The following is a 24494-nucleotide window of genomic DNA, read 5'->3' as shown; positions in this document are numbered from 1 at the left end:
CTGTGAGTTTTGTCACAGGCACTTGAGAAATGTACTTGAGAAATGATGACCAGCTCTGTATGTCGATAATTTTTTTTATTTTCCATTGGCCTCTGGGATGGTTAAATTAACAGGTAAACTCAAACACATTTGCCTTTTGCCAAGTACAGGTACTTGAGATCAAAACCAGAGTAGGGGTGGGTGAATCAGCCCCACCTACTCACTCCCTGTATGCCTCAATTCCCTGAAGTTTAATTGTCTGAACATTTGTACTATGAAAATGACTGTCCACAATGGGACTGGGCAATTCCAAAGATCCACAACTATTTGAAGGAAGAAATCCCTCTGTATCTTGAATGAATGAGTGTTCGCTTATTCAATGGGATATCCTCCCAGTGTCCAACAGTAAATGCCCCTCAGATCTTAAAAATGTTTCAGTGAGATCCCCTCTCATTTTTCTCCACTGTTAGTAGTAGAGCCTTAAATCAAGTGGATGTTGAGAACATTGGTTGTTAGTGATGGAAAAAAGCACATTGAAGTGAATGAGGGGGAGCAGGTGACCGTGCATTAGGGTTAGCACAGCGGGGTGGGGGGAAAAATTTCCAACCATTAAGCGAAGTGTCTATAGACCCCAGGTTGGGAACCCTAGAGATGGTGCTTAAATTGCAAAATAAGTGTGTTCTGTGTTGTGTAAGGCAGAAAATGCCCATAAGGAAAAGCAATTCACCAGTGTCTGAGAAACCAAGTCAAAAGGGTGTATTGTGCAGGAGAGCACATGCCCTACAAACTTGGAGATTTTTGAGGAGATGAAGAAAACAATTGATAGGGGTAGGGCAGAGAATGTTGTCTATATGCATTTTGCAATGTTTTCAATGATGTACCTCATGGTATGTTGATCCAGGTTAAGGTGGCTGGGTGTATTGGATTCTACATTGGTGTGGCTAGAGGGCAGTGGTGGTGTGTTATTCTGCCTGAACTTCTGTGTCCAAGTGGTATTCTACAGGGATCAGTCCTGGGACCTCTTGCTCTGATTTGGACAAAAATGTTGATTAGTAAGCTTGCAGATGACACAGAGGTAATGAGCTGTGGATAGGGAAGAAAGTTGTTAAAGGGTTGTCAAAGGATCAGTGGCAAATATGGTCAGAAATAGCAGGTGAAATTTAATCTGGATTTTAAGGTGGTGTACTTTGGGAGATCAAGTGGAAGAGAAATTTGCCAAGTCATATTGCAGCAGTGTTACATTACAGAAAGGATGTAAAGGGTGCAGAGGTAGTTCACCAGAATGCTGCCGAGACTGGAGTGTATCGGCTATAAAGAGAGGTTGGACATGTGGCTTGTTTTCTCTGGAGCAGAGGAGACTCGGATGTATAGACAGACGTTTAGAAATTGAGAGGCTTAGGGTAGAGTTCCCCCACACCTAAGAGTGGGAATGTCAAATGCTGGAAAGCACAGGCTTATAGTTATGAGGCATTTTTAAAATAACAGACACCAGCATGCCTTGGACGTGTTGCCAGGGGAGATGGGGGAAAGCAATAGTCAAGGCTTTTAGACAGGCACGTGAACATGCAGGGAACATATCCAAAGCAACACACACAAAATACTGGAGGAACTTGGCTAACCAGGCAGCGTCGATGGAAAAGGTGACATTTTGGGCCGAGGCCCTTCTTCAGCACTGCAAAGGAAGGGGAGAAATTAGAGTAAGAAGGTGGGGGTGAGGGGAGGAAGCAATACAAGAAGGCAGGTGGTAGGTGAAACTGGGAGGGGGGGTGAAGTGAAGAGCTGGGAGGTTGATTGGTGAAAGAGATAAAGGACTGGAGAAGGAGAAATCTGACAAGAGGACAAAAGAGCATGGAAGAAAGGGAAGGGAGGAACACCAGGAGGTGGTGATGGGAAAGCAAGAAGAGGTGGTGTGAGAAGGGAAACAAGAATGGGGAATGGTGAAGGAGAGGGTGGGGTGGCGGGATATTACCGGAAGTTCAAGAAATCTATGTTCATACCATTAGGTTGGAGCCTACCCAGGCAGAATACGAGGTGTTGGTCCTCCAACCTAACCAACTGAGATGTCCTCCTTCAAATAAAGGGACTTCCTTTCCTCCTCCATCAACACTGCCCTCAGTGGCATCTCTTCCATTTCGTGCACATCTGCCCTCACTCCATCCTCCCACTGGCACACCAGGAATAGGGTGCTCCTTGTCCTCACCTTCCGCTCTGCATCCAACACACAATTCTCTGTAACTTCTGCCATCTCCAATGGGATCCGCTCATTAAGCACTTCCCCTCCCCCCCCCCCCATTCTGCTTTCCACAGGATCACTCCCCACGCGACTCCCTTGTCCACTTGTCCATGGAACATCACAGCACAGAAACAGGCCTTTTGGCCTTTCTTGGCTGTGCCGAACCAATTTTCTGCCTAGTCCCACTGACCTGCAGCTGGGCCAAATCCCTCCAAACCCCTCTCATCCATATACCTGTCCAAGTTTTTCTTAAATGTCAAAAGTGAGCCCACATTCACCATTTCATCTGGCAGCTCATTCCACACTCCCACCACACTCTGCATGAAGAACAGTGTTCTAGTGCCCTAATGTTCCCTTTAAACTTTTCCCCCTTCACCTCGGAGGTTTTTTCTCCTCTAGCCTCAGTGGAAAAAGCCTGCTTGCATTCACTCTATCTGTACCCGTCATAATTTTATATACCTCTGTCAAATCACCCCTCATTCTCCTACGCTCCAGGGAATAAAGTACTAACCTATTTAACCTTTCTCTGTAACTCAGTTTCTCAAGTCCCAGCAACATCCTTGTAAACCTTCTCTGCACTCTTTCAACCTTATTAATATCCTTCCTGTAATTAGGTGACCAAAACTGCACACAATACTCCAAATTTGGTCTCACCAATGTCTTAAACAACCTCACCATTACATTCCAACTCTTATACTCAATACTTTGATTTATAAAGGCCAATGTACCAAAAGCTCTCTTTACAACCCTATCTACTTGTGACGCCACTTTTAGGGAATTATGTACCTGTACTCCCAGATCCCTCTGCTCTACTGCACTTCTCAGTGTCCTACCATTTACCTTGTATGTTCTACCTCAGTTTGACCTTCCAAAGTGCAATACCTCACTTGTCCGCATTAAACTCCATCTGCCATTTTTCAGCCCATTCCTCCAACTGGTCCAGATCCCTCTGCAAGCTTTGAAAACCTTCCTCACTGTCCACTACACCTCCAATCTTTGTATCATCAGCAAATTTGCTGATCCAAATTGCCACATTATCATCCAGATCATTGACAAACAACAATGGACCCAGCACTGATCCCTCTGGCACACCACTATTCACAGGTCTCCACTCAGAGTAGCAATTCTCCACTACCACTCTCTGGCTTCTCCCATTGAGCCAATGTCTAATCCAATTTACTACCTGTCCATGTATACCTAGCCACTGAATCTTCCTAACTAACCTCCCATTCGGGACCTTGTCAAAGGCCTTACTGAAGTCCATGTAGACAACATCCACTGCCTTCCCTTCAACCACTTTCCTGGTAACTTCCTCGAAAAACTTTAATAGATTGGTTAAACATGACCTACCACGCACAAAGCCATGCTGACTTTTTCTAACAAGTCCCAGTCTATCCAAATACTTGTAGATCCTATCTCTTGGTATTCCTTCCAATAATTTACCTACTACCGATGTCAAACTTACTGGCCTATAATTTCCCAGCTTACTTTTTGAGCCTTTTTTTTTTTAAAACAACAGAACTACACGAGCTATCCTCCAATCCTCCGGCACCTGACCTGTGGATATCGACATTTTAGATATTTCTGCCAGGGTCCCTGCAACTTCAACACTAGTTTCCTTCAAGGTCAGAGGGAATAACCTGTCAGGTCCTGGGGATTTATCTACTCTGATTTGCCTCAAGACAGCAAGCATCTCCTCCTCTTTAATCTGTATAAGTTCCATGACCTCCCTACTTGGTTGCCTTGTTTCCATAGACTCCATTCCGGTTTCCTTAGTAAATACAGATGCAAAAAACCCATTTAATATCTCTCCCATTTCTTTTGGTTCCATACATAGCCGACCACTCTGATCTTCAAGACGATCAATTTTATCCCTTACTGTCTTTTTGCTCTTAACTTATCTGTAGAAGCTCTTAGGATTATCCTTCACCCTGACTGCCACGTCTTCTTTTAGCCCTCCTGATTTCTTTCTCATTATCTTACTCTTTTTATATTCCTCAAGCATCTTAATTCCTCCCTGTTGCCTATACATGTTATACATCTCTCTTCTTATCAGAGCTCCAATACCCCTAGAGAACTAAGGTTCCTTATTCTTACTCACTTTGCCTTTAATCCTGACAGGAACATACAAACTCTGCACTCTCAAAATTTCTCCTTTGAAGGCCTCCCACTTACCAATCACATCCTTGCCTGAACAACCTGTCCCAGTCCACGCTTTTTAGATCCTTTCTCACTTCTTCAGATTTGGCCCTTTTCCAGTTTAGAACTTCAACCCGGGGACCAGATCTATCTTTATCCATGATCAAGTTGAAACTAATGGCGTTATGATCATTGGAACCAAAGTGTTCCCCTACACATACTTCCGTCACCTGCCCTAATTCATTTCCTAATAGGAGATCTAATATTGCATCCTCCCTAGTTGGTACCTCTATATATTGATTTAGAAAACTTTCCTGGACACATTTTACAAACTCTAACCCATCTAGAACAGTATGGGAGTCCCAATCAATATGTGGAAAATTAAAATCCCCTACTATCACAACATTGTTTCCTGCAGTTGTCTGTTATCTCTCTACAGATTTGCTCCTCCAATTCTCACTGACTATTGGGTGGTCTATAATACAACCCCATTAATGTGGTCATACCTTTCCTGTTTCTCAGCTCCACCCATATGGCCTCAGTAGACAAGCCCTCTAATCTGTCCTGCCGAAGCACTGCTGTAATATTTTCTCTGACTAGCAAAGCCACCCCCCCCCCCACCCCACCCCACCCCATCCTTCATCCTTCTGCCTCTATCACGTCTGAAATATCGGAACCCTGGAACATTGAGCTGTCAGTCCTGCCCCTCCTGTAGCCAAGTTTCAGTCATGGCTATAATGTCATAATTCCATGTGTCAATCCAGGCCCTCAGCTCTTCTGCCTTTCCCACAATACTCCTCGCATTGAAATATACTCACCTCAGAAAATTATTACCACCACACACAACCTTACTATTTCTGACTTTGCATGAACTACTAACATTTTTACCCTCGTTCCACTATCTACTCTAGCACTCTGGTTCCCATCCTCCTGCAAATCTAGTTTAAACACAAAGTACACTGCAGATACTGTGGTCAAATCAAGACGTACAAAAAAGCTGGATGAACTCAGCAGGTCAGGCAGCATCCATTGAAAGAAGCAGTCAGTGTTTCGGGTTGAGACCCTTCGTCAGGACTGCTTTCAACGGATGCTGCCCGACCTGCTGAGTTCATCCAGCTTTTTTGTAAATCTAGTTTAAACCCTCCCCAATAACACTACAAACCTCCCTGCAAGTATATTGGTCCCCTTGTAGTTCAGGTGTAACCCTTCTCTCTTGTACAGGTCCCACCTGCCCCAGAAGAGGTCCCAATGATCTAGAAATCTGAAACCCTGCCCCCTACACTAGTTTCTCAGACGTGTTCATCTGCCAGAGCATCCTACTCTTACCCTCACTGGCACATGGCACAGGCAGCAATCTGGAGATTACTACTCTAGAGGTCCTGTTTTTCAACTTCCTACCAAACTCTCTGTACTCACTCTTCAGGACCTCCTGACTCTTACTACCTATGTCATTGGTACCTCTGTGTACCACAACATCTGGCTGATCACCCTCCCACTTCAGAATGCTGTGCACGTGATCAGAGACATCCCTGACCCTGGCACCCGGGAGGCAACAAACCATCTGGGAGTCTCTGTCATGAACACAGAATCTTCTGTCTGTACCCCTGACTAGGGAGTCACATAATACTACCGCTCTCCCCTTCTTCCCCCCTCCCTTCTGCACTGCAGAACCAGACTCAGTGCCAGAGATCCGGCTGCCACAGCTTGTCCCAGGTAAGCCATTTCCCCCCCTCCCCCAAACAGTATCCAAATCGGTATACCTGTTTTGGAGGGAAATGGCCACAGGGGAACCCTGCACTACCTGCCCTTTCCCCTTCCCTTGCCTGACGGTAACCCAATTACCTGTGCCCCATTCCTTAGGTGTAACTACCTCCCGGAAGCTACTATCTATAAACTCCTCATTCTCCCGAATGATCCGGAGGTCACCCAGCTCCTGCTCCAGTTTGCTCCAGTTTCCTAATATGGTTTGTTAGGAGCTGCAGCTGGATGCACTTCTTGCAGGTGTCATTGTCAGAGACACCAGAGATCTCCCTGACTTTCCACATCCTGCAAGAGGAGCATTCCAGCATCCTGCCTGGCATATTCTCTAGTCTGAACCAAAAAAAAACAGAAACTTACCAGAACCTACCCTCGCCTCTGCCCGTTTCTCGCTGAAGCCTGATTAAGCCAAAGCTGTCCCACTCTGACTCAGTCCACTCCAATGATGGCTGCTGTATATGGCGGTCTTTCTTTTAAACCTTGGCACGCTATGTCACACGCCTGCACAGTCTAGCCTCTTTTCCCCAAGCTGTTAGAGAAAAACGACCTTCTCTCAGTGATGCTTCAGTCTTCCTCTCTCAGCCTCTTGCTTCGATTGAAAAGACTGTTGAAAGTTTTTCTCTCCCTTTTTGAACCTTGGCATGCTACCCTCCCCTTATCCCTCCCCTCTGATCTCCTTCCTTGCAAGCAGAACAAGTGTTACACCTGTCCCTACACCACCTCCCTCACTACCATTCAGGGCCCCAAACAGTCCTTGCAGGAGAGGTGACCCTTCATCTGCGAGTCTGTTAGGGTCATTACTGTCTCTAGTGCTCCTGGTGTGGCCATTGGTGAGACCCAACGTAGATTGGGAGACCACTTTGAGCACCTTCGGTCCATCCGCCTCAAAAAGTGGGATTTCCCAGTGGCCACCCATTTCAATGCTACTTCCACTTCCCATTCTGACACATCAGCCCATGATCTGCGTTGCCAGAATTGGGTCACATTCAGCTTGGAGGATCAACACTTTATATAGGTATTCCATCTGGGTAGCCTCCAAACTGTTGGCATGAACATCAATTATAGTAATTTCCCCCCCCCCCCCTTTCACCATTCCCTATTCTAGTTTCTCTCTCACACATCTTCTCTTAACTGCCCATCACCTCTCTCTGGTACTCCTTCCCTTCCCTTTTCCCCCATGCTCTTTGGTCTTCTACTATCAAATTCCCACTTCTCCAGCCCTTTCATCAATCAACTACCCAGCTCTTCACTTCACCCCCTCTCCCCTCCCAGTTTCACCTATCACATCTTCCACCCCTCTCCCCAACTTCTTATTCTGACTTCTCCCCTTCCTTTCCAGTCCCAATGAAGGGTCTCGGCCTGAAATGTTGACTGTCTACTTTTGCCTTCCTCCAGCATTGTGTGTGTTGCTTTGGATTTCCAGCATCTGCAGATTTTCTCATTTTAGGGAATGTATCCATGTTTTCTATCCTGACGAGCTGTGTGGACCCACCGATAGTTTCCTGGATATTCTGAGGTAAGAGGATTATGGGGAGTTGAATGGGTGAGGACCAATGACCCTGAAGTGTCGGATACCAACACCTGTTCTTTTCTGTGACCCACCTATCCTGACAGTCTCTCCCACTAGCACCCCCCTAGCCATGGTACATCGTTACCATGTGGTACCTCCCACTCCATCGCTCAGGAGGCCAGCTGATGTTGGGGACTTGAGGACTTTGGCTGCACGTTGCTCGATGATGTTCCAGTCCCGCAGGACGTCTGTACTGGTGGTGTACTGAGAAGTGACGGTGAAGCGGATGATGAAGAGCTGCTGGATGTTGGCTGGAACCAGGTACATGCTTCCTGACTGGATGAGTTCAGCCAGAAGTTCTTCGGTCAAACTGTTGGGTCCCTGTTTATTCAAACAAATGTTCACTGGAGCCACTTATCGCAGAAATCAAAACAGAGAACAACACCTTCAAGTTCAATTTGTCAGGACTCAACCTGGACTTATAGCCTCAATGGTGTGACTATTGATGCTGCTAACTTTGTCACTTTTGCCCTCCACAGCCTCACCTGCGAAGGATAAGTGTGGCATGAACCTTCTTTATCACCTTCTCTACTCGCGTAGACAGGCTCAGTGAAGTGTGGACCTGAACTCCAACATTCCTCTCTACCTCAATGTTACAAGGGATCTACCTTTCATCTGACATCACAAAGTGCAACAAAGTTTGAAAAATGATGAGCGATGTGGATAGAGTAGAATCCTTTTCCTAGTAAAGGTGTGTCAAATAGTCAAAGATTTAAGGCAAGAGGGGATGTTTGAAAGCAGTTTACAAAGTGTTTTTATTTTGCACGTGAAACATTACCAGGGAAAAATTGCAGAAACGCATGAAACTGACATTTAGACATGCAGATGAACAGGGAGGAATACAGATCACATGCAAGAAAATCAGCACAGACAATTTGGGCTGAAGGGCCTGTCATTACTGGCTTATACTCTTCTACATTCTTAGCTGCTTCATCAATGATATTCTGCACATCATAAAGGCTTCAAAGTGGAAGTTCACTGATGATGTACAATGCAAGGATTAGCTTTGTATGTCAAAACATAAATAGACAGTCCTCTTGTTCGGTACACCTGTTCATTAATGCAAAGATCTAATCAGCTAATCGCGTGGCAGCAACACAATGCATAAAAGCATGCAGACATGGTCAAGAGGTTCCGTCGTTGTTCAAATTAAATATCAAGAGGGCAAAAAAAAAGTGATCCCAGTGACTTTAACCATGGAATGATTGTTGGTGGCAGATGGAGTGTTTTGATTATCTCGGAACCTGTTGATCTTCTGGGGATTTTCACACACAAGTCTCTACTTTACAGAGAATGGTGTGAAAAACCAAAGAATATCCAGTGAGCGGCAGTTCTGTGGGTAAGAATGGCCAGACTGATTCAAGCTGACAGGAAGGTGACAGTAACTTAAATATCCGCACATTATAACAGTGGTGTACAGAAGAGCATCTCTGAATGTACAATGCATCAAACCTTGAAGTGGATGGGCTACAGCAGCAGCAGACCACGAACATACACTCAATGGCCATTTTGAGTACAGGATCGATTTAATAAAGCAGTCACTATGTACAGTGAAATGCATAGTTTTGAGTCAATGACAAGATGGGCTGGGGCAGCCCACAAATGTCATCACACTTCTAGCACCAACATAACATGTCCACATTGGACAAACCCTAACCCTTATGGAGGGGACCAGAGCACCTTGAGGGTACTCATGTGGCCACTAGGAGAATGTACAATCTCCTTTGAGACAGCAGAGGGAATTGACCCAGGTTATTGGGGTTATAAAATGTTACAGTTATGTACCTTGCTGCCCTGTGTTCAATTCCATTCACAACTGTTCGATGTGAAGCATTCAGACCAGGACCAGACAATGGGAAAGTCCAGTGACTCATCACCAGCATCCAGGGCATTAGCATAGGTGACCAGCCACAAATATGACATGCACTGCTCACTCCTGATATCCAGCAGCAAATATTGGATGTTACAATACCCTTAAAATGTACAAATACTTTACAATCAATTACCATAAATAGAAGAGGCAGTGACCAGTCTTAACTGATAAATTTCCTCACCTTTAAACGAAAGACCACCAACCCAAGATGTCTTTTGGCCGGGATTTCAAAATTTGAATCACTTTGAACCAAGGACTCAAAATACTTGGCCATCTCAATTCCCTGTTCATTGAAAGGATTCATCTGTTAGAACTGTTGATCCACTAGAATTCAGCAAATCAATGTTTATGCGCAGGGAGCAATGGAAGGCAGTGGAAATGTTGGAAAAATGGGAGCACTCTACTGCCCACTACGCAGGGAAGGGAGTTAGCCCTGTTGACAGACATTACAGTTGGTGAAAGGAACTCCAAAATTGGGAGAATTTTCTGAAAGGCTCTGTTAGTAGGAACAGTTTTGAGTGAGAAGGGATATTAGCCTTCATGAGATATTACCTTCATGAGAAGGTAGCTGTTTATTAGCCTTCATGTGGCTCATATGACAGAAGTAGAATTAGGCCACTTGACCCATCTGCACTGCTATTTCATCACAGCTGATTTATTCTCCCTCTCAGCACCATTTTCCTGTCATCTCCCAGTTTATATTCTGGCCAGAAAGGGGCCTCTCATTAGCTTTCCCGTCAACTGCCTTGAAAACCACTTGAAAATTCAAATCCACATCTACAGGTTTCTAGCTATTCTAACTGTTATTTCACCAGAAAACCTGCAAAGTTAGTCAAGCCCAGATAGCCTTCCCCAGAAAACCTGCAGATGCTGGAAATCAAAACCAGAAATGAAATGCTGGGAAGGCTCCAGTAAAGTCATATCTGTGGGAAGAGAGTCAGAGATGGTCAGAGATCCTTCAGAATTCTGACTGGATTTGTTAGTACACGGACTGCTGAGCATTTCAGCACTTTGATTTATGTTGCCAACTCTGTTGCCGACACAATTCAATGTTTTTAAGGTAACCACGTCCTTCAGTGGATTCCAGCGCTGTCCTCACCGCAGGTCCCTGTTGTCTCTCTCCCTTGTTGTGAGGTACTGGGGTCATCTTATTGCTCCAGTCCACAAGAACAATTCCACAAAACTTCAGAAGATAGTAACTAAATAACCATTCGTTTGAAGGATCCCCACAAGACCATAAGACATAGGAGCAGAATTAGGCCATTTTACCCATCAAGTCTGCTCTGCCATTCAATCACAGCTGATCATTTTTTCCCTCCTCAGCACCACACCCTGGCCTTCTCCCTGTAACGTTTGATGTAGTGTCCAAATCAAGAAACTAGCGAGCTCTGCCTTAAATGCACCCAACAACCTGATCTCCACAGCTGCTGGTGGTAATAAATTCCACAAATTCACTGGCCAAAGAAATTTCTCCACATGTTTTAAATGGACACCCCTCCAGCCTGAGGCTGTGCCCTCTTGTTCTAGTTCCCCCTCCCCCCGACCATGGGAAACACCCTTTCCACATCTACTCTGTTTAAGCCTTTCAACATTCGAAAGGTTTCAATGAGATCCCACCTCATCCTTCTAAATTCTAGGGAGTACAGGTGCACATTCCTCGTATGATAACCCTTTCATTCCCAAAATCATCCTTGTGAACCTCTGAATCCTGTCCAATTCCAGCACATCTTTTCTTAGAGGGGCCCAAAACTGTTCACAACACTCAAGGTGAGGCCTCACCAGTGCCTTATAAAGCCTCAGCATCACATCCCTGCTCTTGTATTCTAGGCTTCTTGAGGTAAACTTTTAGGGTGTTCTGCACAAGCACTCCCAAGTCCCTTTGTATCTCAGATTTTTGGATTCCCTCTCCCAAAAGTAGACTCCACATTTATTTCTTCTACCAAAGTGCATGACCATTTGCCACTTTCTTGTCTATTTTCCTAATCGAAGTCCTTCTGCAACCTTCCTGTTTCCTCAACACTACCTCCCCCTCCACCAATGTTCATATCATATGCAAACTTAGCAACAAAGCCATCTATTCCATCATCTAAATCATTGATGTACAGCATAAAAAGCAGTCCCAACGCCAGCCCCTGCAGCCAACCAGAAAAAAAAGATCTTTTTATTCCCACTCACTGCCTCCTTCCGATCAGTCAATGCTCTAACCATGCCATAACTTTCCTGTAATACCATGAGCTCTTAAGTTGGTAAGCAACCTCAAGTGTGGCACCCTAAGGGTGCAGTTCATCTGGTCTGGGTGACTTGTGTACCCTTAGGTCTTTCAGCTTTTTGAGCACCTTCTCCCTTGTAACTCATTTCTCTTCCCTCAAACGCTTCAACACCTAACACAGTCCTAATGCTTTCCACAGTGAAGGCTGATGCAAAATACTCATTTAGTTCATCCGCCATCTCCTTGTCCCCCATTATTATTTCTCCTGCCTCATTTCTAGCAGTCTTATATCCAATCTCATTTCTTTTATTTTTAACATACTTGTAAAAACCTTTTACTACCCACTTTGATACTGTTTGCTAGCTTGCCTTCATATTTTATCTTTTCCCTTCTAATTTTAGTTGCTTTCTGTAGGTTTTTAAAAACTTTCCAACCCTCTATCTTCCCACTAATTTTTGCTTTGTTGTATGCCCTTTCTTTTGCTTTTACAACAGCTTTGACTTCCCTTGTCAGCCATGGTTGTATTATATTTCCTCATTTTTGGAATACATCTATCCTGCACCTTCCTCATTTTTCCCAGAAAAGCACACCATTGCTGCTCTGCTGACATCCCTGCCAGGAGCTCCTTCCAATTTACTTTGGCCAACTCCTCTCTCATAACACTATAGTTTCCTTTATTCAGCTGAAATACTGCTACATCAGACTTTACTTTCTCCCTATCAGCTTTCAAGTTGAACTCAATCATATTATGATCACTGTCTCCTAAGCTCCCTAATATCCTCTGGTTCATTACACAACACCCAACCCAGTATAGCTGACCCCTTAGTAGGCTCAACAACAAACTGCTTTAAAAAGCCATCCCATAGGCATTCAACAAACTCACTCTCGAGATCTACTATCAACCTGATTTTCCCTAATCCACCTGAATGTTGAAATCTCCCATGACTACCATAACACTGCTTTTGGCTTGCCTTTTCTATTTTCTGTTGTAATCTGTGGTTCACATCCCAGCTACTGGTGGGAGACCTGTATATAACTGCCATCATGGTCCTTTTACCTAAGCAGTTTCTTAGCTCAACCCACAAGGAGTAAACATCTTCTGATCCTATGCCACATCTTTCTACTGATTTGATACCACATTTTACCAGCGGAGCCATGCCACCCCCTCTGCCCCCTCTGCCTATTTCCCTATCCCTCTGATGCAATGTGTAACCTTGGACATTCAGCTCCCAACTACAACCATCCTTCAGCCACGATTCCGTGATGGCCTCAACATCATACCTGTAATAGGTTATCCACCTTATTTTCTTATACTCTGTGCATTGAGATTCCACACTTTTAGAGCTGTATTTGCTACCCTTTGCATCCCTAATGCCCTGATACTCAACCTGCTGGCTGCAAATTCGTCCTATCATCTGCCTGCCCCTCCTGCTTGGATAGGACAGAATGGTAAAAAAGCAAAGATAGCATGCAGTCAGATTGAGTCCCTTCACTTCAGTTCCCATCTCCTGCCAAATTAGTTCAAACCCTCCCCAACAGCTCTATCAAACCTGCCGATGAGAATATTGATCCCCCTCAGGTTCAGGTGCAACCCATACTGGTCATACCTCCCTCAGAAGAGATCCCAGTGAAGCCCTGTTCCCTGCACCAGCTTCTCAGCCAGGTGGTTTTATCTCCAGATCATCCTGTTTTTATGTTCACTGGCTTGTGGCACAGGCAGCAATCCAGAAATTAGTAACCTGGAGGTCCTGCTTCTCAGCTTTTCCACCCAGCTCTCCAAATTCCCTTTCCAGGACCTCTTTACTTTTCCTTCCCATGTCATTAGTACCAATATACACAAATATATCTTGCTGCTCACCCTCCCCCTCCAAAATGCTGTGCACGCGATCCGAAGCATCCCTGACCTTGGCACCCGAGAGACAACACACCATTCGGGTGTTCCGTTCACGTCCACAGAACCTCCTGTCTATTCCCTTGACTATTAAGATCCCCATCACCACCGCTCCCTTCTTCTCCCTCTTTCCCTTCTGCATCACGGACCCATGCTTAGTGCCAGTAACCTGGTCTCCATAGCATTCCCCTGGAAGGTCATCCCCCATAATAGTATCCAAAATGGTATACTTACTGCTGAGGGGAGTGGTCACAGGAGTGCTCTGTGTTAACTGCCTGTTCACACTTTCCTTTCTCCTGACAGTCACCCAGCTACCTGCCTCCTGCAACTTAGGGGCGACTAACTCCAATCAATGATCTCCTGACTCTCCCGTACAAGCTGAAGGTCATCCAGCTGCTGCTCAGATCCCTTACAGTCTTCATGGAGCAGCAGCAGGATGCGCTTCACACAGCTGTAGTTCCCCGGGAGATTCCGTCTCCCAAGACTCCACCGTCCAGCATGAAGAACACACAACAGCCATTTACTACACCAGGCCCAGTAATGAAAGGGAACCTTAAACTTTCCCAGAGCCAATGCCTCTTTCAAGCCGAAGTCTCCTTTGAGCCAAAGCCTCCTGCTCTCACCACTGGCCGACTCCCAACTATGGCCGCTTCGCTCGTCCCTACAAGTGTCGCCGACCGTCGCTGTGGTATGCTCCTGCTGCTGGTTGGGGCGCCGGAATACCCCCAAATCACTTCGAGACAAAGTTCTCTTCCTGTAGTTTGTGGGAGCCCAGGGATACACTGAGCAATGTTTTAATCCCCCAGGATGTTAAGACTTTCAACCTCCCCTTCACTGGAATCTTTGCTGACAGCCTCCAGGAGAATCCAAACTCCTTCGCAGAACCACTGACCTAACATTAAAAAAGACCAGCGAGTTTGCTCTGACCCTCTCCTTGCTTCTGTCTGGAGTGGATGTGCACCGGGTGTCAACCTTGTTCCACCTTCTTGATCCCACCCAAAGAATTAGGAGACATTCACCGACTCTTTCCAAAGCAGTCATTGGATAAAGAGGGCTGTTTTTAACGCAACAGTGGGAACAGAGACCAGACCTCTGAGGGCGCCTGTCAGGAGACCAGCGGAGGGCTCCGGTTCGAGCTGAAGCAGCCAGGACGCGGCAAATTTCGCTACTCACGTGACGGATATGCGCCTGTAAACCAACCACTCCGAACGAACGGATCACAAACCAAAGCTTCAGAGATCGAAACCGGCGGCTCAAAGGGATCTGCCAGTTCTGTGGGAACACACAGCACTCCTCCACATCGGTTCCCAATTCCACTGCCCCCCCGAGTGCCCCGGAAGAGCCCTGGGCCCCTAATCCCAGTGTCTTTGGAAATGCTGCGGGTCCACGGCTCGGAGCGCGGGGAGTAGCCGATCCCAGCGTCTTGGAGATGGCCGGGACTGATCTCCAATGCTGGTGTCCCGGGAATCCCCTCTGACTGTGGATCGGATTGGTTTCACGCTCAGGGTGCGATTTAAGAAGTGGGCTCAGGGGCAGTGATACCAGATGCAGCCAGTAACGGTGACTGAATGCGTTCCCGTTTTTCCGGAGAGAACCACCCCTCCCCCCCAGCCCGAGAGCTGGACACCAGCTCCCCTCTGCCCTCCGGGTCTCACCATAAAGTCCACGGTCGTTCCCGAGTCGGCGTGTTGCAGGTAGGTGGCACCCACTCGGAGCGTCTGCTGCAGCTTCCACTGGTCTCTGACCCTGCGGGAAACAGGCCTGGGCTAGGCAGGTGGAGGGGAGAATGGCCGCGGGAGATAGCAGCGGGTGGGGTGGTCTGGTAAGAGTGGTTGCTGGGATAGAAGCGGGAAAATGGCTACGGAAGTTGTGTCCATAGAGGATAGGAGTGACCGCGGGGATCGCGGTTGGGAGATGGCTGTGGTTGCGAGTTAGCAAAATGGCAACAGGGATAGCAGAGAGGAGTGCTTTGGAATGAATGGCCGCGGGGAGAGGCCGTGGAAGGAACAGCCTCGGTGATAGCAGAGGGCAGATGGCTGTGGAAGGAATAGCCTCGGAGCTTGGCTCATTCGCGTAGAGCTGCGCCAATCTCCAAGCGCAGCGGGAGCCAAGATGGGGAATGTTTGGGGCAGTGGGTGTATGGCGCTGATCAGTGGGCCGGGGTGCAGAACGGACTCACCAGAGCGCGGCGCAGTCAAAGTGAACCATCATCCATTTGGCAGGGTTGAACGTGAACGAGTCGGCGTGCTGCACCCCCCGGAGACAGTCGCGGAGCTCGGGACACACCAGGGCGGCGCCGGCGTACGCTGCATCTACGTGAAGCCACAGACCTTCCCGGGTACCTGGCGGTGGGGTGAGGCGATCAGGACAACCCTAGCGCCTACAATAGAGACCGATGTACCACCAGCGAGGTCCTGGAGCCGAGCACCAGGACACCGGCCATCCAACCAATGTCCAGATTCACTCACCGGGTGGGCTGTGATTTGTTGCTCGGTGACGCTGACAGAGTGAGCGGTACACACGGCGATAACATAGAACAAACATGCCGATAAGCACAGGTGCGCCATACAGCGGACTGCCGTCTGCAGGCTGAACTGTGAACCTTTCCCACAGTCGCTCACGTTATCGGAGACCACCATCTGCACCGGGAGCAAGCACAAGCCCTCTCAGAGTTTCTCTCCGAGCTGTGCCGCGGTTCGACATCCTTGGGCAGAGCTTTCCCAACAGCAGAACTACCGCCCAGTTGCTCTCATCTACCGTGATAAAGTGTTTTGAGAGGCTGGCTATGCCTAGAATCAATTCCTGCCTAAGCACGGGCCTGGACCAGCTGAAATTAGCCTACTGCCACACCGGGTCTCACTGGCTCTCCACACGGCTTTGGATCTCCTGGACAACAGCAATACACACGTCAGGCTAATGTTTAGACAATAGACAGTAGGTGCAGGAGTAGGCCATTCGGCCCTTCTAGCCAGCACCACCATTCACTGTGATCATGGCTGATCATACACAATCAGTACCCCGTTCCTGCCCTCTCCCCATATCCCTTGACCCCGCTATCTGTAAGAGCTCTATCTAACTCTCTTGAATGCATCCAGAGACTTGGCCTCCACTGCCTTCTGGGGCAGAGCATTCCACATATCCACCACCCTCTTGGTGAAAAAGTTTTTCTGCATCTCTGTTCTAAATGGCCTACCACTTATTCTTAAATTGTGGCCTCTAGTTCTGGACTCACCCATCAGCAGGAACATGCTTCCTGCCTCCAGTGTGTCCAATCCCTTAATAATCTTATGTTTCAATCAGATTCCCTCTCATCCTTCTAAATTCCAGTGTATACAAGCCCAGTCGCTCCAATCTTTCAACATATGACAGTCCCGCCATTCCGGGAATTAAACTTGTGAACCTACGCTGCACTCCCTCAATAGCAAGAATGTCCTTCCTCAAATTTGAAGACCAAAACTGCACAGAATACTCCGGGGGGGGTCTCACCAGGGCCCTGTACAGCTGCAGAAGGACCTCTCTACTCCTATACTCAATTCCGTTATAAAAGCCAGCATGCTTATTATTAAAGCTCGCTGTCCAACACCATTATCCCCTCATTATAAATCAATAAGCTTCAAAACCTGGGCCAGTAGACAACAAATTTCACCATTATGGTGCCTATTAAAATATTCACCCCATCCTACCCCCCTCCCGGAAGTTTTCATGTTTTATTGTTTTACAGCATTGAATCACACTGGCTTTAGTTTGGGTTTTTTGACACTGATCAACAGAAAAATACTCTTTCCTATCATAGTGAAAACAGATCTCTACAAAGTTATCTAAATTAATTAGAAATATAAAAACTCAAAATAATTGATTGCATACTATTCACCCCCTTCAAGTCAGTATTTAGTAGATGCACCTTTGGCAGCAATTACAGCCTCGAGTCTGTGTGGATAGGTCTCTGTCAGCTTTGTACATCTGGACACTGCAAATTTACCCCATTCTTTACAAAACTGTTCAAGCTCTGTCAGAATGCATGGGGATCATGAGTGAACAGCCCTTTTCAAGTCCAGCCACAAGTTCTCAATTGGATTGAGGTCTGGAGTCTGACTTGCCCACTCCAGGACATTAACTTTGTTGTTTTTAGGCCATTCCTGTGTAGCTTTGGTTTTATGGTTGGGGTCTTTATCTTGCTGGAGAACAAATCTTCCCCAAAGTTGCAGCTCTCTTGCAGAAATCCTCCAGGATTTCTCTATATTTTTGCTGCATTCATTTTACCCTCTACCTTCACAAGCTTTCCCCACAGCATGGTGTAGCCACCACCATGCTTCATGATAGGGATGGTGTGTTTTTGATGATGTGCCATGTTTAAGTTGTGCCAAAAATAGCATTTAGTCTGATGACCAACAGCTCAATTTTGTTTTCATCAGATCATAGAACCTTCTTCCAGTTGACTTCAGAGTCTTCCACATGTCTTCTGGCAAACTCTAGCCAAGATTTCATGTGAGTGTTTTTCCAACAGTGGCTTTTCTTTGCCACTCTCCCATAAATCTGTGACTGGTGAAGCACCCGAGCAACAGTTGTTGTATGCACAGTCACTCCCATCTCAGCCACTGAAGCTTGTAACTCCTCCAGAGTTGTCATAGGTCTCTTGTTGGCCTCCCTCACTAGTCCCTTTGCACGGTCACTCAGTTTTTGAGGTCGGCCTGCTCTGGCAGATTTACAGCTGTGCCACATTCTTTACATTTCTTGATGATTGACTTAACTGTACTCCAAGGGTTATTCAGTGACTTGGAAATTTTCTTGTATCTATCTCCTGATTGTTCTTTTCAGGAACCTTTTCACAGAGTTGCTTGGAGTGTTCTTTTGTCTTCATGGTGTAGTTCCCCCCCCCCCCCCCCCAGGATACTGACTCACCAGCAGCTGGACTTTCCAGATACAGGTGTATTTTTACTACATCAATTGAAACAGTAGATTATATAACTGATACAAGTTTTATATAATAAAACATTTATTAAACTCTGCTAAAAAAAACCCCTCAAAAGTAAACAAATGACTAACTTAACCGGAAGTTGGCTGCTGTGCAGCAGCTTGAACAGTTCTTAAAGCGACAATACAAAAACAGTTATTTAAAATAGTATTGCAAAGAGTCCAAAATGATTTACAGTCAGTTAAAGGAGAGACTTTCCTTGAATTAAATCCTCTTTCTCAATGTTACTGCTGATCCCAGCCGAAGTATGCTTTGCCAAGGGATTTACAATTGAAGAAAAAAAAACGGCTTGAAGACACTGACCTTTCCTTAGCGAAGTTCTGCATCCAACTCTTTCTGCTTTTTTTTTTTTGGCAAAACAGGAGTTAACACAGACACAGGTTATTAATTTCTCGTGCGAAGATTAAATAAAGGTTGAACCTGCTTCACGGCCAAAATCAACTTTCTTCGATCTTTCAGCTTCCTGAACTTCAACGAATCTTCACACTCCGACTAGATTTTAACTGGTAGTATTGTAGCAAAACTGTCGGCAATAACCTTTGACTTAAAGGCAGAAAGTAAAACTCCAGTTTTAAACAAAACTGCATCATAACATCAAAATATGCAGCAACATGGAGTCAGTGGCGAATTCAGCCATGAACTGCCCCACCTCGCAGGGCGGGGTTCTCCTTTTATACCCCATTGAAAAAACTACCACATGACCTCTCACTGGCAGGAAAATGACATCATTCCACCATCACAAGACCATTACCTCATGTCCAGCATAGCTTCAATTACGTCATGGTCATGTGACAGGTACGAGATACACACGGGTGCATAACTAAACACCCTGACTGCACACAGGTGATCTCCATTTAACTAATTATGTGACCTCTAAAACCATTTGCTGCACTAGTGGTTTAGTCATATTAGAGGGGGTGAATACATGCAATCTATTATTTTGTGTTCTATATTTGTAATTAATTTGGATCACTTTGTAGAGATCTGTTTTCACTTTGACTAGAAAGAACCCTTTTCTGTTGATCAGTGTCAAAAAAAGCCAAATTATATCTGTGATTCAATGTTGTAAAACAATAAAACATGAAAACTTCCCGGGGGGGGGGGGGGAAGAGTGGGAATACTTTTACTTTTCCTAGGCAGTGATAATAAACCTGATTCTAATTACTCATTTCAATTCCATCTCCCACAATGTGGCCACACTCCAACTGAAGGAGCAACACCTCATATTCTGTTTGGTTTGGGTAGCTTCCAACCTGATGGCATGAACATGATTTTATACAAACTCTGGTAATTTCCTCCTCCCCCTTTCTTGCTTTATCTGTTCTGGTTCCCCCTCTCATCTATTGTCCTCTCAGCTGCCCATCACCATCCTCCTGCTCCCCTCCTCCCCCCTTTTCTTCATTGTCCTCCCATAATAGATTTCTTCATCTTCAGCTCTTTACTTTTTCCACCTATTCCCTCCCAGCTTCTCACTTACTGCCTCCTCCTCCACCCAATCACATTCCCCCTCAGCTAGTCTCACCCATTATCTGACAGCTTGTATTCCTCCCCTCCCCTTCTTTCCCCTTTCCAGCCCTGATGAAGGGTCTCAACCCAAAACAGCAGCTATTTATTCCCCTCCATAGATACTGCCTGATCTGCTGAGTTCCTTCAGGATTGTGTGAGAGAGACGGAGACAGAGAGTATAGTGGCTAAAAAGGCATGTGAATGCTTGCCTACACTGGCTAAGAATAGAAGACACCAGCAGTAAGAGCTCACTGGAATTGTTTGACCCAGCTACACATTCTTGTGACTTCTGCTTATTCTGTTTCTGAGGTGTCTGGTGAGGTCCAAGTGAGAGCTAGACTCTGGCATGGGTGGGGCAGGTGGGAGGTGCTCTCCACTCCGGTGTCACTGACAGGTCCCAAGGTTCTCCACACATCCACTGCCTCCTGCTGGACAGAACTCCCAGCCTATCCAGGAGCATCTTCCCAGCCCAGTGCTTCAGGGGGCTTTCCTCAGTCTTGCTTTGCAGGAATGAAACACCACCACAGCCACTTTTTTCAAAAAAAACCCTCAAACTAGAAGCCATTTAACAAGCAGCAACTTACAGAGGGGTCCAAGTTCGTTCAGGCAATCGAATGCGCACACACCCGTAGTTCCCAATGTGGCACAGAGCTGAAAGGAAAGCAAGACCAGGGTCAGGCACAAAGACCAGGGCACTACAATCTCTATAGCAGTTATGCTGGGGGGAATTCAGCCCCAATTTTAGGCAGCTCCCAGGAAGAGACACCCCTCGAGTGAAGGCCCTTGATATTGGAATTCAGAAACTGCTCTGAAGATTAGGACACCTCCAAACCCTGATGGAGGAGTTCCACACTTGGGTGGACTGATCCCAACTGCAGACCCCACAAACAGGCCGGCTTTTCAAACAATGTTCCTTTATAAAGTTCAACAACAATAAGCCTGTCGGTTCTTGGTCAGGGGACTAAAGAAAAGCAATGTGGAGAGAGAGCCAGCTACATATTGATTGAGAAAACTTTCCTGGACACAAATTCCACCCACCCAAGCCCTCTAGACCATAGCGATCCCAGTCAACATTGGGGTTGTCAATATTCCCCATTATTACTCCTGTTATTCCTACAGCTCCTGATGTATTTTCTTGAACAATTCCCATTGATATTGGGGAGCCTATAATATAGTTCAAGTTTATTGTCATTCAACCATATACATGTATACCATCAAACAAACCAATATTCCTCCAGACCAAGGTGCACAACAGTGTGTATAACTCACACACATAGCATAAAGTAATATTACCACAAATAAATTAACAAATAATAAAATATATTCCAGATAATTGACATTTAACACAAGATGCATTTGAAACAAGTTAAAAAGTAATCAGTGTAATTCTACTGGTGTTTCATATGTGATGAGAACTGGGAGGTTGCAGGGAGTTCAGTAATCTCTCGGCCTGGGGAGAGAAGCTGTTTCCCCATCCTAACAGTTCTTGTCCTAATGCTATGGTACCTTCAGCCTGATGGTAGGGTTTCCGCTCCTGATTAATATCTTGAATGGTTTGAGAGAGACCCTGATGATCCTCTCAGCAGTCCTTGCAATACTTTGCAAGGTCTTGTGGTCGGATGCCTTGTAATTCCTGTACCAGATGGTGATGCAGCTGGTCAGGACACTGCAGATGGTGCTCCTGTAAAAGTTGGCTAGAATGGGGCATGGGAAGGGGTGGGAGAGCTTCACTCGCCTCAATCTCCTCAGGAAAAAGAGACACTGCTGTGTGTTCTTGAACAAAGAGGTGGTGATGACTGACCAGGTGAGATTGTCCATTCTGTGCACTCCCAGAAATTTGGTGTTTCTAACTCTCTCCATGGAGGAGCTGTGTATGTGCGGTGAGGAGAGGTCAGCCTACTCCTTCCTGAAGTCCACAATCATCTCTTTGGCCTTGTCCACATTGAAACTTAAATTGTTGTGCTTAGACCATTCTGCCAGACATTCTGCCTCCTCTCTGTAAGCAGTCTTGTCATCATTTTTGATGAAGCCAAACATCAGTGAATGTGATGATTCAGTTTGAACTGGATCTGGCTGTACAGTCATGTGTCAGTAGGGTGAACAGCAGTGGGCTGAGCTCAGCCCTGGTAAGTACCAGTGCGCACATTATGGAGCTAGAGATCTGGATGCGACATGGACTGACTGTGACCTCTGTCACATCCAGTATCCGTTACCACAGAGAGATGTTGAGACCTAATGAGGATAGTTTACCAACATCTTCTGATGGATGATTGTAGTAAGTGATCGCCCCTTTCCATGTCTGAGTTCCACCCATACACATAACCTCAAAGGACAATCTCCAGGTACACCCTCTAAGTACCATTATGATGCTCACACTGATCAAAATCACAATTCCACTCCTCTTACCTCCATCTCTGTCACCCCTGCAGCATCTGTACCCCAGAACACTACCCGCCAGTCCAGTCTCTTCCAGTAGTAACAGATGTAATATCCCCATCTCATGTACCAGTCCATGCCAAGTTCCTGTGCCTCACCTGTCAGGTTTCTTGTACTGAAACAAATAAAGCGAATATTCCCAGACTTACAAAGAATGGAACAAGACCACGTTTTCGATCAGCTTCCAACGCTTGCATCAGAGTCACAGCTCGTAGAGAGAAGTCACCACCTGTCTCCAGTAAGCGGAGTTTCACTAAAGCAATGAGAGCACCTTTCTGCACCGAGGAGTGGGCCTGTCAAACATTAGGTCAAGAACACACACACAAAATTAATAGTGTTAAAAAAGTGCAAAACTATTGAGGTAGTGCACATTGATTTACCACTCATTCAGAAATCTGGATGATGGTGGGGAAGATGTTTCTGAAATGTTAAGTATGTGTCCTCAGGACCCTGTACTTGATCCTTGATGGTAACAAGGAGAAGAGGGCATGTCCTGGGTGGAGGGGGTCCTTAATGGTGGATGCTGCCTTCTTGAGGCATCACTCCTTGAAGATGTCTTGGATACTATGGAGGCTAGTCCCCTGTCATGGAGCTGACTGAGTTTACAACTTTCTGCAGCTTTTTCCAACCTAGCCTGTTAGAAAGCTGTCCATGATACATCTGTAAACATTTGCAAATGTCTTTGACATACCAATTCTCCTCAAACTCCTAATGGAACATAGCCACTGACATGCCTGTTTTGCAACTGCAATAATATGTTGGGCCCAGCGTAGATCCTCTGAGACGTTGACATCCAGGACCTTGACCTCCTGGGATTTCCTTTTCACTTCTGATTCCTCTAGGAGGACTGATGTGTGTCCCCTCGTCTTACCCTTTCTGAAGTCCACAATCACTCCTTTGGTCTTACTGATGTTGAATGCCAGGTTGCTGCTGCAACATCACTCAACCAGCTGAACTATCTTGCTCCTGTATGCCTTGTCATCACCATCTGAAATTCTGCCAAGAATAGTTATGTCATCAGCAAATTTATAAATGGAATTTGAGCTATTCTAGCCACAGTCAGGGGTGTAGAGAGTGTAGAGCAGTGGGCTAAGCACACTTTCTTGAGGTGTGTTGGTGTTGATCGTCAAGGAGGAGGTCAGATCGGCATGGATTGTGGAGGATCCAGTTGCAGAGGGAGGTACAGAGGCCCAGGTTTGAGCTTTTTGATCAGAACTGCAGGAATAATTGTGTTCAATGCTGAGCTGTAGTCAATGAACAGCAGCCTGACACAAGTATTATTGCTGTCCAGGTGATCCAAGGCCGCTGTATACCTGTACAGCTACCTATACGAGTACAGATCACACCTGCTGTATACCTATTGTGGCGATAGGCAAATTGCAGTGGGTCTGGGTCGAGCTTAGGCAGGGATTGATTCTGACCATCACCAACCCCTCAAAACACTTAATCACTGTAGATGTGAATGCTACTGGACGATTGTTGAAATGGTTTACATGGTATATTTACAGAATTTTCACAGAGTCTTCAGTGACATGCCAAATCTCAAAGTGAAATTTTAGCAGCAAAATCCGACTGAATAACAGCAGAAAAACAAGGCTTGGTCACCTAGAACACTAACAGTGAGCACAGGATCAGGCAGGGTTCACCTGGAGCACTGATATTGACAAGAGAATTAGGCAGAGGGAAATTAAAGTTCAGGGCCAAGGAAGCTGAAGGAAAGGTCACCACTGGGGCAGTGACGGAGAGCGACGATAAACACACATACAAACTTGGAGATCTGAGAGATTTCGGAGGGTTGTAGGGCTGAACAGGATTACAGGGACGTGAAGGGCTGGGCATTTTATCGGTAAGATTTCGTTTAAAGGAAGGGGTTCCCAAACTTTTTTCTTCATGGACCCCCACTATTAACTGAGGTTGGGAAGCTCTGG

The 24494-nt window shown here is 46.0% G+C and overlaps 2 protein-coding genes across 2 annotated transcripts in view; both read right to left on the bottom strand.

Annotated features, from left to right (window-relative positions):
* Nucleotides 1-5: 5 nt before the first annotated feature.
* LOC132382329 (uncharacterized) lies at nucleotides 6-15721 on the bottom strand. Its single transcript, XM_059952457.1, has 4 exons — nucleotides 15705-15721; nucleotides 14826-15471; nucleotides 9734-9835; nucleotides 6-8000 (listed from the first exon to the last, which is right to left on the bottom strand). The coding sequence occupies exons 1-4, from the start codon at nucleotides 15719-15721 to the stop codon at nucleotides 7761-7763; spliced, it is 1005 nt and encodes a 334-aa protein (XP_059808440.1). The 3' UTR covers nucleotides 6-7760.
* The window catches only part of LOC132382679 (histidine decarboxylase-like), a 24657-nt gene continuing 15476 nt past the window's right edge, over nucleotides 15314-24494 (bottom strand). Inside the window, exons 6-8 of the mRNA XM_059953140.1 lie at nucleotides 22716-22859; nucleotides 20715-20781; nucleotides 15314-15994 (exon numbers count right to left, since the gene is read on the bottom strand). Coding sequence (XP_059809123.1) covers nucleotides 15828-15994; nucleotides 20715-20781; nucleotides 22716-22859 — 378 coding nt within the window. The 3' untranslated portion in view covers nucleotides 15314-15827. The remainder of the gene's footprint in view (nucleotides 15995-20714; nucleotides 20782-22715; nucleotides 22860-24494) is intronic.

Source organism: Hypanus sabinus, chromosome 28 (assembly GCF_030144855.1).
Source record: "Hypanus sabinus isolate sHypSab1 chromosome 28, sHypSab1.hap1, whole genome shotgun sequence".
NCBI lineage: Eukaryota > Metazoa > Chordata > Chondrichthyes > Myliobatiformes > Dasyatidae > Hypanus > Hypanus sabinus.
This window is presented reverse-complemented; position numbering and strand designations above follow the sequence as displayed.

What these genes read in the sequence shown, in the direction of transcription:
- LOC132382329 (XM_059952457.1), bottom strand. An exon ending in TACAGGCGCATATCCGTCAC is followed by an intron (nt 9,836 to 14,825) that starts GTGAGTAGCGAA and finishes TTCAATGAACAG; the next exon opens with GGAATTGAGATGGCCAAGTA. An exon ending in TGGTGGTCTTTCGTTTAAAG is followed by an intron (nt 8,001 to 9,733) that starts GTGAGGAAATTT and finishes TTGAATAAACAG; the next exon opens with GGACCCAACAGTTTGACCGA.